This window comes from Eutrigla gurnardus (genome assembly GCF_963514095.1).
Source record: "Eutrigla gurnardus genome assembly, chromosome: 12".
Taxonomy (NCBI): domain Eukaryota; kingdom Metazoa; phylum Chordata; class Actinopteri; order Perciformes; family Triglidae; genus Eutrigla; species Eutrigla gurnardus.
Genome location: NC_139926.1, coordinates 6013022 through 6026086, shown reverse-complemented (window position 1 = coordinate 6026086; position 13065 = coordinate 6013022). Strand labels below are relative to the sequence as shown.

Below are 13065 nucleotides of genomic sequence, written 5' to 3'. Positions count from 1 at the left end.
AAAAAAAAAAAACACACTGATGAGTACTTACTTCCTGTCCAGAGAGGTAGTAGGCGGCCAGCAGTCCTCCTATGAAACGGATGTTGACCTCAAAGACAGACACCTCGGCATTCTGGGAAAACAAAAGACCACTAGGGTTTAAAAACACGTCGGCTAGGGTAACAAACACTTTGGTTGTAGCTGTCGTGTCACACCCATGGTGGTGTTAATGTTGGTTATGTGTTAATGTGTCTTATGGAGGCAGTCAACTGATGACATGCTCTACTGGTGTTGTCTAGTGTAACACAGGCACATTTACAGAAATGTAAATCAATGTGCACCGTCCTTATAAATACATTTATTATTTATCTTTTTATATGGACGTTGGTTTTACACCATTCTATGAAATAAATCTCATGATCTCCCGGGGGTTTCTGCACCACCAGCACACGCTGTGTTTCCTTTCATCTCTTTTCCTTCAAACTGATTTGCAAAAACCTCCAAAACAAATCTGAAACACAGAGGTAGAGAACGGGGACAACTGCTTTCTTCAAAAACAGTCTGTCCCAAAGAAATTAGCTTATTATTATTATTTCATAACAACTTAGACTGCATCCCCATGACATCATTAAATAAATCAGATTACATGAGGGAGAGCATCTTGTTCTCTTTAGCTACAACAACACAGACTGTGTTTTATCTGTGAACACAAAATAACATCGATACCATCTTTTAAATACATTTTCTTTATATTTATGGTTACACTTCTGACTGGCTCTGCCCAGCAGTAGTAACAAATGGCAGACTGTAACCCATAGCAACAGGCTTTCTGACCGGATTGTAATGATACACACTTAGAACATGTTCTCCATCACCGCACAGCCAAGTAGGAGGTTGATTACAAACTTTGAAATATTCCTTTTCACTGGTCTTGATAAACAATTATCCACAGATTGATGTGGAATTCAACAAAATATATGCAAGTCCAGGGTTGTAACAGGATGATCGGTTCGGTGCGACATCCTTTTGGTGCGCCCCATGTCGACTACTCGCACAAGGCCAACAGGAACTCTGGGACACGAGTTTTACCCAGAAATCAGCCCACAGTTGGCTGTAGCGTGCTAGCTGGTTCAGCACGGTTGGCTGGGTGCCTGCTCTGTAGAGACACTTCAAACATTTCATTTACGCCTTGTTTAGATGCGACCACAGTCATAGACGATACAGAATTACAGCCCCGCTACAACGTGCATCCGGTGAGTATAAAGGCTCAACCTACAGCCCAGGTTTATGATGCAGCAATACACAATCACACATACTGTAATTTGATCTCCGGAGAAAGTTGGCCTACATTTATTATCACATTATGTTAGTTGTATTAGTTGTTTCACTGACAATATGCCAGTATTTGAGTGTCTTAACTGTTACAGTAAGAATAATGGCCAATAAGCAACACTGCCGAATGCTTATTATTTTCAAAATAAATTAACAAAAGAAAGTTATTTTCTGCATTTTACGGACTAAAATGGGGATGTTGTGTAACGTTAGCCCTCCTGGGTTTCATGTTACAGCTGGGATGACTATGAGGAAGGAGAGAGATCATCACTCTGCAGCTAGTCTTTTTCTAGTGTAGTCAGCTTTCCCAGGAACCACAGCAGTCTGGCCTCGGGTCAGCATGCGTAACTTCTAAGACGACTTAAAACACGTGAGAATATCACAGTGAAGTAATTAACGTGAAATCTCTCCGACTGACAACTCTCTTGGTAACACGGCAACACTGATGCAGTAAGACACCACTCACACCTCGCAGCACAGCGTATTCAAATGCTGAGAGCTGCTTGCAAATTACAATGTGACCTTGCTCTGATATCTTCACACAAGAAATGAGAACATGCAAGAGATGAGGACTTTACCTGCGCATCTCTCTAAAGGGCAAGTCTGCATGACCTCGATTTACGGTAAATGCACTCCGGAGGGGATACGGGGGAGAGAGAGAGAAGGGGAGGAGAACAGGAACATTGTCTGAATTTTAAAAATGGGGCTTTAATGTGTATGTCTTCAACTGTAGATATGGCCAAAAATCTCTCACAAAATAGATCATTTCAATCTCGATACTGATATTTATCACTATAACTATTTGTGATCACTGTTACCGGGTGAGGCACCTGGAGTCTTTAAGTCAGGAGCAGGTGTCCATGGACAACATTCATAATCTAATTTGATGCTGAAACTTCACATTTTGGGTCAGCGGTGGTGGCCAAATCACTGCCCTTCTGCACTTGACTTCCAGCTACACTCTGTTTATTTACCCCTAATCCATCCCATGGGCTCTCTCTGCTGCTTGCCCTTTCTGCCCGTGTCTAACTTCCAGAAGGAGGCTTTGCTTATCTGCTGGGCCCTGCAGCCTTATGTCGAGGCGTATCATGTGAAGCTTCCCTCCAACATCAAACCTTTGGGCCTTTGAGCCCTTTGTAGTTGGTTGGATGTTGGCCTCTTGGTCGGTACGAATCTCCCTCCCTACTGACACAAAGGACCGCTCCACCTGCATCTTTACTAACTGCCTTCATTCTCATGGCAGCAAATCAACCTGGCCTTAAAATGGCTTTGCACCCTGTCAGAATGTGTGATTATGAACCTGTGACACTTGCAGCTGGGTCCTCCCACAGATCCCATGTGTGTAGTAGAAGAGCTCCACCTACGTTCCTTTCCTATCGAGCAGTTCACACTCTGTCCTTTGATTCGCTACAATGCCAAGAATGTTGCCAGAATGGCACGTAAATGTAATAAAACATTGTACATTTCTGTTGAATCTTGATGTTTCTGAACCATATCAACTTTTTTTTTTCCATACTTTCAAACTTTGTACAATCTCGGAGCCCATCTGCTGCCGATCTGAGGACGATGAGCCTCTGGGGAAAAGGGACTATATTTCTGGGGTTGTGGTGTAGCCGGTGGACATTGGGGACAGGACTTCCTCTTCTCGTGCGGCTCTCCATTAGCAACTTGATATGCAAACTGGAGTGGAGGTTGAGAGACGACCTGCATGACCGAATAGTTTCACAAGCAGCCAGTTTACAAGCTCATTTTAAACCAACAACAAGCTAAATCATCGTCGGACTATAACTGGTGGGTTCCTCGGCTGCATCGTGGCAAATCCATTCCGCTTCTTTTGATCACCACGAGAGACTTTACTTCCATACAGGCACCGCCTCCTGGAACATGATTGCTCAATAATATAACACCAACCAGAATCCAGACCATTCTTGTCCCGATGCCTCCAGATCCTACACGTGAATCTAGAATCTGTTTATTGAGCTTAGCCGCCATATAAAACTCATTTCAACTAATACCGATATTTGCTGGGAGTGTATATGTCAGACAATAATTCTAAATATCCAAGGAGCTAATTTTTTTTTTAGAAACTCACAATTAATGTGAAGAATAGATAAATAAAGGAGGAGGCCCAGAGCCGAACAACAGGGGCAGCTCGTCCTGGATGTTGCTGAACTGAGTGATGAAGGGATGGGAAGCGCTCGTAAAGCTCAATGCCAGCTTTGTTTGGCAGCATCCATCCCTCCACTCCCCGTCTGTCAGCCACGCTCTCTTGTTAGCCATTTACGGCTGTAGTTTAGGAGTCTAGACCCCAATGAGCAGAGGAGCTGTAAAACAGCCCGGAGCTAAATCCGCCTGCAGCGAAACAGAATCACGTAGGTTGTGAGATGACGCTTGACAGCGGCACAAGAATAGACGGACAGTTTGGATTAAGATGAATTGTTTTGTTCTGAAACTACAAAACAGGACCGCAGTCATCTCTTTCTCTGATCTTCTATCATACGATAGCTCTTAATGGCATACTGTACTCACTCTCCCCTGAGGATTACATCCACTCTCCAACCTTTTCTACTTTCTCTATTAATATCCACCACGCACCCGGACTTACAGAAATCTGTCACCACATCGTAAGAGCCTTTCCTGTCATAGAAAGTCTCTGTTGTTTATTGCAATTGGATCATGTCTCTACTGGAAAAGTTCCTCTTCCTGGTGTCCATCACACCCTCGGGTGTATTTAATATATATAGTCAACCGTGGCTCTGACTCTTAATTACATATAGTATATTGGTCAATCAACAGAAAAGTAATCAGCTGCAATTAAATGATCAATTCATCATTTTTAAAGAACACTATGATTCCAGCTTCTGAAAAGATGATATTTGCCTGTTTACGTTGCTGAAAGTAAAAGGTTTGGGGTTTTGGACAGAATGTAGCATTTGAAGATGTCTGAGGCTTTGGGAAATTTAAATGAGCATTTTACACTTCTGACATTTTAATGGCCATCTATTGAGAATAATTGTTATTCCATTCATCTTCACAGCAGATACTCCTTGAGAAATGTCACTTCCATTCCCGGTAGTCTGTAGTGTGTATCTGCAGTATGTGTGCATTTGAAGCCTAACACAAGGTTGGGCTGAAATATCTCACTAGTGCATGAATAAAAATACGATGACAGTCCTTGAAGTTGGAAGAACAGAAAAACATGTCATCCAGGCGACCTGGCTGAAATATTAAAATTCTGCAATGACGTGAAGAACACACAGAGCGGAGGAAGTCACCATCAAACGTCTTTCACCATCAGGAAGGCTGGGGGGGGGGCGTAGGACGGGAACGGGGGCATCTAATCATGACATGACAGCTTTCACAGTGCAGGACAGGAAAAGCTGAACGTGTCATGAAAAATAAACAGCAGATTGTTACGCCATCTTTCTCTGCCTCTCATGTCTGAAAGAACATGACACATGTCACATTTAAGTGCTGATGTTTTCACCAGTGAAACACTTTGAATAAGGAACTCTCGCTCCTTTATGATTTAATCTGGTTAATGAAGCTGGGCTGCAACGTACTCTTTGACAGCCAGCATTAATTTATCCCTCCATCGCTGCCGCATCGTCTCTGATCACATTCACAATTTAACCAGGGTTATTAATGCCTCAGTTAACAGGGTCCATTCATTTGGGGGATCTTCGAGCCTGGTGGTGGATGCGGACCTCACACCGACACATCCATCATCTGAGGGCAAGCTGCAGTGCGGGGGCCCCACCAGGACACCGGAGACTCCAACAATGACTCATGCTTGGCTCAACCTGACATGGCAGCTATTTAATCATTCATTGGTGGTGAGGCCGGTGTTTGTGGTGGTGGCAGGTGGGCGGCTGGATCGAGGGGTGGCGGAGGGAGGGGGTGACGCCATGAAAATGTACGTGCATTTGTTAAAAACATATCAAATTACAATTTGACAAATTACGATTTTAAGCAAGGACTTTTTGACACAAACATGAGTACTGGACAGTCAACATGCACTTTATTGAATTAATGTAAGATTTAAGTGAAGTCATGTCACATTCACACACATACAGGATGTGTTTTACTCTGGCCAGCTTCCCTGGACACTGAAGGCTGATGCTGCATGCACACCGCAATCACGACGGGAAGCAGAAACTCATCTTCTCTCAATGAAAAACAAATGCACATGAGGAAAGCACCTATGGGCCAAGTGGATTTATTAAGTCTCCTTAAAGTGACACTCTGCCATTACTCAGCCGGCTGTGCAACGCAACGCGGGTAGCATATGAAGACGAAGGGCGCCCGCCTCCCCCCATGCCGCTCACAAGGTGAGGAAGGAGCCACGGCAACGGGGCCCCCTTCAACTGAAGAACCACCTCAACCCGTTCCCATTGCCAAGACGTCAGATACGCGGTCAGTGTTACATCTCAATTTACTTGTTAGTCAGTGAAGTTAAAGCAACACTTAGGAACTTTTCCTCTTCGGTCCTCCTACAGGTTGGAAGGGAATTGTCCATTACTGCCATCGTAAATAATTTTGCCTACCGCAGCCTACCGTCGCACCCACCTTATTTGTTTATATGCAGAACCGGCTCTGGAAACGAACGATTTGAACGATGTCCAGTGACAAGGTAGAGTAGCTAATGCCTTAGCTAAGATTAGCTAACATGAACCATAGCGATAGTTACATATATATTAGCACAATAGCTAACGCATTAGCTAACATGAGCCAATAAAATAATCAACAATGTATTGTACACAGATGCACACTGTTGGAAAAAAAATTATTACCGGTATTATTTACTAGGGTTGTAAACGATAAACCGATGCGACCGGATATTCGGTTCAATAAGTGAGAGATACGGCTGCATCGGTAGCAGCCTCCTCAATCGATACGAATTATCAATGGATTCCTAGATGAATCGGTTACAGAGTCATGGATCGGGTATCGCGAGACTTTGAAGCGGTCGGCCGCATCATATCTATGGGCGGCATTACACCAGCGTCTCTAAAACAACGCGAGAGCTGAAGCTGCCAGTGAAACGCCGTAGCTGGCTAGCTTGTATGAGTGATAAACAAGGGACAACACGGAACATGGAGGAGGTGGAGGTGGAGAGGCGGGCGCAGCACAGGTAGGCGACTGCAGGCACTCCACGAACGCACGTGAGAGACGGATGGCTTTGAATGTCCATCGCTTGTGTCTCAACTTGCGCCACAAGAGGCAGCCGCAGCACGGGTAGCGTCCACGACACTGTCCTGTGACCGCCATCCAACGATTCAGACAGACTTTTTTTTTGGTCCATGTCTAAAAATAAATATACTGACATGTGATTTTGTTGTTCTGGTTTTGTTTTTTGCCAGTGCCATACAGCCACAATGTTTGGGGATATGTGATATTTTACATATTTGAAAAGAAACTATTGTTTCTATATATTCTGCTTCTTTATTTTATAAAATATCTACAACAAATATTAACCGTAGAATCGTATCGTATCGTTCTTACACTGTATGGAATCGATTCAAATTGAATCAGTGTGTAATAAAAGGATATCGTTTTTGAATCGAATCGTAACCTGTGTATCGAGATGCATATCGAACCGTTTATCACAAAGAGACGTGCAACCCTATTATTTACAAGTCCAGCAGCAACAAAGCCAAGTCACCATCCGTCTTGCATTTTGTAGCCTCCTTCAGCTCTCGCCAACGAGTGTGAGCCGGTCCGATATTCACTCTCGTACGAGCTCTTTCTTTGTCATGCTCCCGTTTTCTTTTCTTCGCCTCATCGGACATTATACTCCTCCTTTTCTTTGCAGGCTCTGCCATGACGCCAATTTAAAAACTACCTAGCTGCAAGGTATCTTCCACGCACCTGCCGGGTGTTCTCCCACTGATCTCTACGCAGAGCCTCCACCTACCGGCTTTTGTAACGCTTGCCGTAAAGCCGGTCAAATTCGTAGTCTCATTAGAACTACAAAACCGCTACCCGACGAGGCAAAGTTACATAGTGCGGTTACAGCCGATAGAGGGCTGCAGAGCGAATGCTGAAGTGCCGTTGACCCGGTTTTGAGGTGATGAACCACTGAAACTATTTTGGAAACATTATTTTAAGGCACTAAATACTCTTTAGTGTTGCTTTAATATTAACCCCGCTCTTTTCCTAAACATAACAAAGTTTTTTTTTTGTTGACGAAACCAAACTTCGGTTCTGTGAAGACAGCAGCATATTTTGTTCATTTAACAAGCGAAAGTGCAGCGTCGTAGTTTGAATCTCTGACCAAACTGTGTTATTTGAAGCATTGGAGTGAGAAGATGTCGACCACCTACACTGCAGCAACACAGGCAGCCCAAAACACTGGGTAAGCCTCAAAGGAGGACTGGCAACGAGTCTATTGATTCCAAAATGTTTCATTACTTTGTTCATGTAATAAATATACTAAGGTCAATTATATAGCAATCTTCAAAAGAAATGAAGAGGGATTACTACAGACATTTACATTTAGGTCATTTAGCAGACGCTTTTGTCCAAAGCGACTTACAATAAGTACATTTGTCAAAAGAAGGAAACAAGGAAACCACAACGAATCATTGCCGATAAAGTAAGAGCTAAAAATAGAACAAGTGTTAGGTCCTCATCTGAGTAAACTAGTAGTTCAAGAGCAACAGTGCTACGATCAGAGTGCTATAGGTAAGGGTTTTTTAAAGAGTCTGGACTTTGCTGAGCGACATTTGTTTGATTTCAGCGATGGTGGTACCAGCCGGCCAGCTGAAGTAGAGGAGCGAAGTGCTTGCTTCGGGGCATGAGGTTTGACCAGTGTTTGAAGGTAGATGGGTGCCGTTCCATTGATGGCCCTGAAGGCCAGTGTCATCGTCTTGAATTGGATGCGTGCTGCAACAGGGAGCCAGTGGAGGTCACGGAGGAGGGGGGTCACATGGGAGAATTTGGGTAGATTGAAGATAAGGCGTGCTGCAGCGTTCTGGATACGCTGCAATGGTTTAATCGCAGAGGCCGGGAGTCCGGCCAGGAGAGAGTTGCAGTAGTCAAGGCGGGAGATGACCAGTGCTTGGACCAAGAGTTGCGTTGCATCCTTTGTGAGGAAGGTCCGAATCCTGCGGATGTTGTAGAGGGCAAATCTGCAGGATCGGGCCACAGCAGTGATGTTGGGGGTGCAGGATAGTTGGTCATCGAGGATTACACCCAGGTTCCTCGCAGTTGACGACGGCAATACTGTGATGCCCTCGACAGTGACCGACAGGTCCATGCGAGGGCAGTCTTTCCCTGGGATGAAGAGGAGTTCGGTTTTATTCAGGTTAAGCTTGAGGTGATGTGCAGTTGTCCAGACAGAGATGTCAGCCAGACAGTCCGAGATGCGAGTTGCAATGTGAGTGTCAGAGGACGGGGGAAAAGAGAGGAACAGCTGGGTGTCATCTGCGTAGCAATGGTAGGATAATCCATGCGATGTGATAACAGAACCTAGTGATCTGGTGTATAGTGAGAACAGAAGCGGTCCTAATACTGAGCCTTGAGGGACACCCGTGTCCAGAGAACAGGGTTTGGACATAGAGCCATTCCATGTGACCTGAAAGGTGCGATTTGTCAGGTATGATGTAAACCAGGCGAGAGCAGAGTCAGTTATGCCAAGTTCTGCCTGAGTGGAGAGGAGGATTTGGTGATTGACTGTGTCGAACGCAGCAGATAGGTCGAGGAGAACGAGAACGGAGGAGTGGGACGAGGCTCTGGCGTCTCGCAGGGACTCGGTCACTGTGAGGAGGGCCGTCTCAGTGGAGTGAGCAGTCCTGAATCCTGATTGATTAGGGTCTAGGAGGTTGTTCAGCGAGAGATAGGATGACAGTTGGTTGTAGGCGGCACGTTCCAAGGTTTTAGAGAGGAATGAAAGAAGAGATACAGGTCTGTAGCTTTGGATGTCTGTAGCTTTGGATGTCAGTAGCGTCTAGGGTGGGTTTTTTAAGGAGAGGCTTCACGGTAGCTGTCTTAAAATCCGCTGGAATGACACCTGAGGTGAGGGAGGAGTTGATCAGGGTGGTGAGGAATGGCAAGATGTCGTGTGAGATGTCTTGGAGAAGAGAGGAGGGGATCGGGTCGAGGGTGGTGGCACGGTTAGATGTAACAAGTGCGTGGACATCTTCAGAGGTGAGGGGGCTAAAGCTGGTAAGACCATCCGAGTTGAGGGTTGGGGGAGATGTCTTCTGGGAGGGAATAGGCGTAAATGAGGAGCTGATGTCATTTACTTTCTTGGTAAAGTAAGTAGCAAAGTCATCGGCAGTAAGGAAGGAAGGGGGGGGAGGGGTAGGAGGGGTGAGGAGGGAGGAGAACACGGAGAAGAGTTTCCTGGGGTTGGAGGCAGAAGAGTTGATATTTGCCAGGTAGAAGGCAGATTTAGCTGCTGAAACAGTTGAGGTGAAGTCAGAGAGGAGGTGGTGGTAGTGAGTAAGGTCCTTGTGCTGGCCCGATTTCTTCCATTTTCTCTCTGACGCTCACAACAATGATCTGTTGGTTCGCAGAGGTTCAGACAGCCAGGGAGGGGGGGGAGATGATCGCGCAGGTCGTGAGATAGGGGGACAGAGAGTGTCCAAAGAAGAGGAGAGTGAGGACATCAGGATGGAGGAGGCTTCCTCAGTAGGTATTAAGGAGAACTGTTCTGAGGATGGTAGCGAGGAGATAACAGTTGAGGAGAGAGCGGAGGGAGTGAGGGATTTCAGGTTGCGGCGGCTGGTGACCATTCGAGGCGTAGAGGGGAGGGATGTGGTGGGCTTCATGGGGAGGGAGAAAGTCACAAAGTGGTGGTCGGACACGGTGAGCGGGGTAACAGAGAGTGCCGAGATGCCACAGGATCTTGTGAAGACAAGGTCAAGTTGGTTCCCGGCGCGGTGAGTTGGTGGAGAGGGGGAGAGTGTAAGGTCAAATGCGGAAAAGAAGTCGATGAATTCAGATGAGTGCAGCTTTCCCGAGTGGATGTTGAAGTCACCGAGGACGACGAGTGGTGTGCCATCATCAGGGGAGCAGCTCAGGAGGGCATCCATTACGGGTGAACTCACTTTCTTTTAAATCCCCAAAAAGTGGGTTGGGTACGATAATCCGGGTTCATTGACAGCTAGTTTACGACGTGTCTGACTGTTGTATGTAATGCTATAAACGTTTCTGGAGCTCCTGGTGAAAAGCCAAATGTCAGAAACAAATCTCCGCTGGCTTGGCCGTAGCACATCGGTGCTCGAGTGTCATGTGTGAACTGTTGAAAGACTCGAGACACTGTTTGAGGGAAAATCTGGGGGACGTGTCGCTGGTAACAATAGAAACTTTAGTTGTTGTTGCCCCTGGAGGAAACAGGCTAGAAATAGGAACGGCTATTTTGTGAACAGGTGTGCCAGCGACAGCATCAAGCGTGACTACAAGGACGGTTTCACGGATCGCTTGAATAATATATATAAATAATAAATAATGCTGTCTTGGAGCGATGTGTTCACAGCATCGAGCTGAGCACAATGTTAACTCGACGTCAAAAACTACTACAATCACAAGAAGGAGGAACCATCCTTGGAAGGAGGCGGGACAGTGTAAACCTCACAGTGTTGTAGAGTTTAAAGGCATCCTGATTTAAACCGATTCAATGTGAAAATAGGAATTTATAAAGTGAAAAAGAGCAAAAACTTGCTATAAAAGGTCAAACTGGCACATACACACACACGGGCAGTTACGGTCAGTGTAATGCTCGGCAACTTGCACTCACACATGCACGCACAGGAGAGTGATTAGACTTGACTAAGAGTGATGTCTTTAATCTCCTCCATGGAAATCCGGGCCGTGCCCTTATTCCTGCTTTAGAGCTCCTGCGAGAGAAGCTGGGTGTGGCTGCACACTCTGGATTGATCAAATCTTTGATTTTCACAAGGGCCGAGCTTAACAACACTCTTGCTGCCAATTATACGGCCAGGCCACTGCAGGCGTGGAAAGAACTGCTCCCTATGAGCCGGAGATTTACCTGATTTGTCAAAGGCCTGAGCAAAGAGCCAGAGAAAAGCCATGGCCATAGTGCTAAGATTGAGCCAACGCTATCTTAACGTTTCCTGTTAGAGTAGCTGGGAGCTAATGCCTGAATGCTTTGGCCTCATACATGCAGGTATAGAGGCATCAAACCAAGCTGTTAATGAGAACGTAGCGACACACCTCCCTCCTCCTCTCGCTCGTTAAGTCTCGTCCTCCCTCTAATCTCTCCCCTGCATTCCCCCTCCTGTGTAACCAAACAGCTTCTCCTCTCCAGCCTCGACTCTTATTACTCAATTCAAACACATTTGCAATTTTTTCTCATCGACTCATATTCATGTCATTGTTATTGCATTTGTAATACTCTTACTAATTCCCTACCTTTTTGCTGAGGCACATTTTTATTACAGTGGCTGCTCCTGCAGGTACTTTGGACTTCACTGTGCTAGAAAAATAACACTTTTCATTTGGGGAATTTGAACGTGAACACTTGTATTTAATGAATCCAAATGTTTCCTTTGTCAGGTAAATGTGTTTATTTTTATTCCCTCTGCATTATATAACTGTTTCTTTTTGGGTTTGATAACTACACAATGTCCCAAGATACAAACAACATCTTTCAACCGTTCCTTCCCACTCATAAAATCAACTCTCATTTTCACTCTTATTCCATCATATTGATGCACTTTATCTCTTAATTTTCCACTTGAACGTCCTCCCTCTGAGAATTGCAGACGAACCATGGGGAAAACCGATAAACACTGTATGTAATGTAAAACATTGTGGATATGCTTTTTAAACAGCCAGCCCCCTTAAACACCTGCTGGAAGCAATTTGCTTCCAAAATCACACCTACCTACTCTCAGAATGCAAACACCCACACGATGCCTGTGTGGGCATGTCTTTTTATATTCATCAGACTTACACTTCCAACGTTAACAAAAAGATGTTGAATTTATATCATAACTGCAGATCAACCCCGATAATCATCACGTCTGGAAGTAAAGTAAAAGTGAACGCATAGTTTAAACCCATATAACCTAATTCTAGCCCCAGCCATGTCTATCTGTCAGTGATTAGAGTGTCTTCACCTTCAGTGTAGTCCATACATCTCCCATGTGTCTAGAGATTGTGGTGCTATATGTCTTATTTTATATCGAGGTTCCATAAAGCTTTCTATTTTACTGGAGATGGCCTTTTTAGGAGCTTCTAGCAAAGGTCTTGAGTATAAGTGTGGTGAAAAGTATACAGTGAGATTAAGTTATACAGAACAAGGAGGGATGGAACGGTAGCTGTTTGGGTCTCCAACCGTTCGGTACAGGACATCAGCTATATGTCACATCCTCTAGATACCCAAACTGTCAAATAGTCTTGTACAAGGTAGTACGAGTAACCCAATTTATTCTGAGAACAACATTACACTGCATGGCTGGCTAAGACATGTAGTGACTCCTCAATAAAAAGAAGCAATGCTAAAAAGTCTAGATTTCAAAGGTTCAATTGATTCTCCCTCTTTCCCTCATCCTATCCCCCAAAGTCTTTTCTTCTTTATAGCCATGGCCACTTTTTATCCCCCTCAATCTGTCTTCTTAGCTTATCTTTCTTGGTCTTTCTATCCAAACCCCTATCTCCTCAGTCTGTGATTAATCTTCACTGGTCAACCTCCTTTCTTTCTTCCTCATCTCTCTATCCTCTTCATTCAGACTTCTCTTGCTGCCTCCTCTGTTCTCTACCGCCCATCCAATCTCCATCCCC

At 45.0% G+C, this 13065-nt stretch overlaps 1 protein-coding gene across 1 annotated transcript in view; it reads right to left on the bottom strand.

Annotated features, from left to right (window-relative positions):
* man1a2 (mannosidase, alpha, class 1A, member 2) overlaps positions 1-13065 on the bottom strand; it is a 158104-nt gene that overhangs the window by 45714 nt on the left and 99325 nt on the right. Inside the window, exon 6 of the mRNA XM_084022624.1 lies at positions 32-112. Coding sequence (XP_083878750.1) covers positions 32-112 — 81 coding nt within the window. The remainder of the gene's footprint in view (positions 1-31; positions 113-13065) is intronic.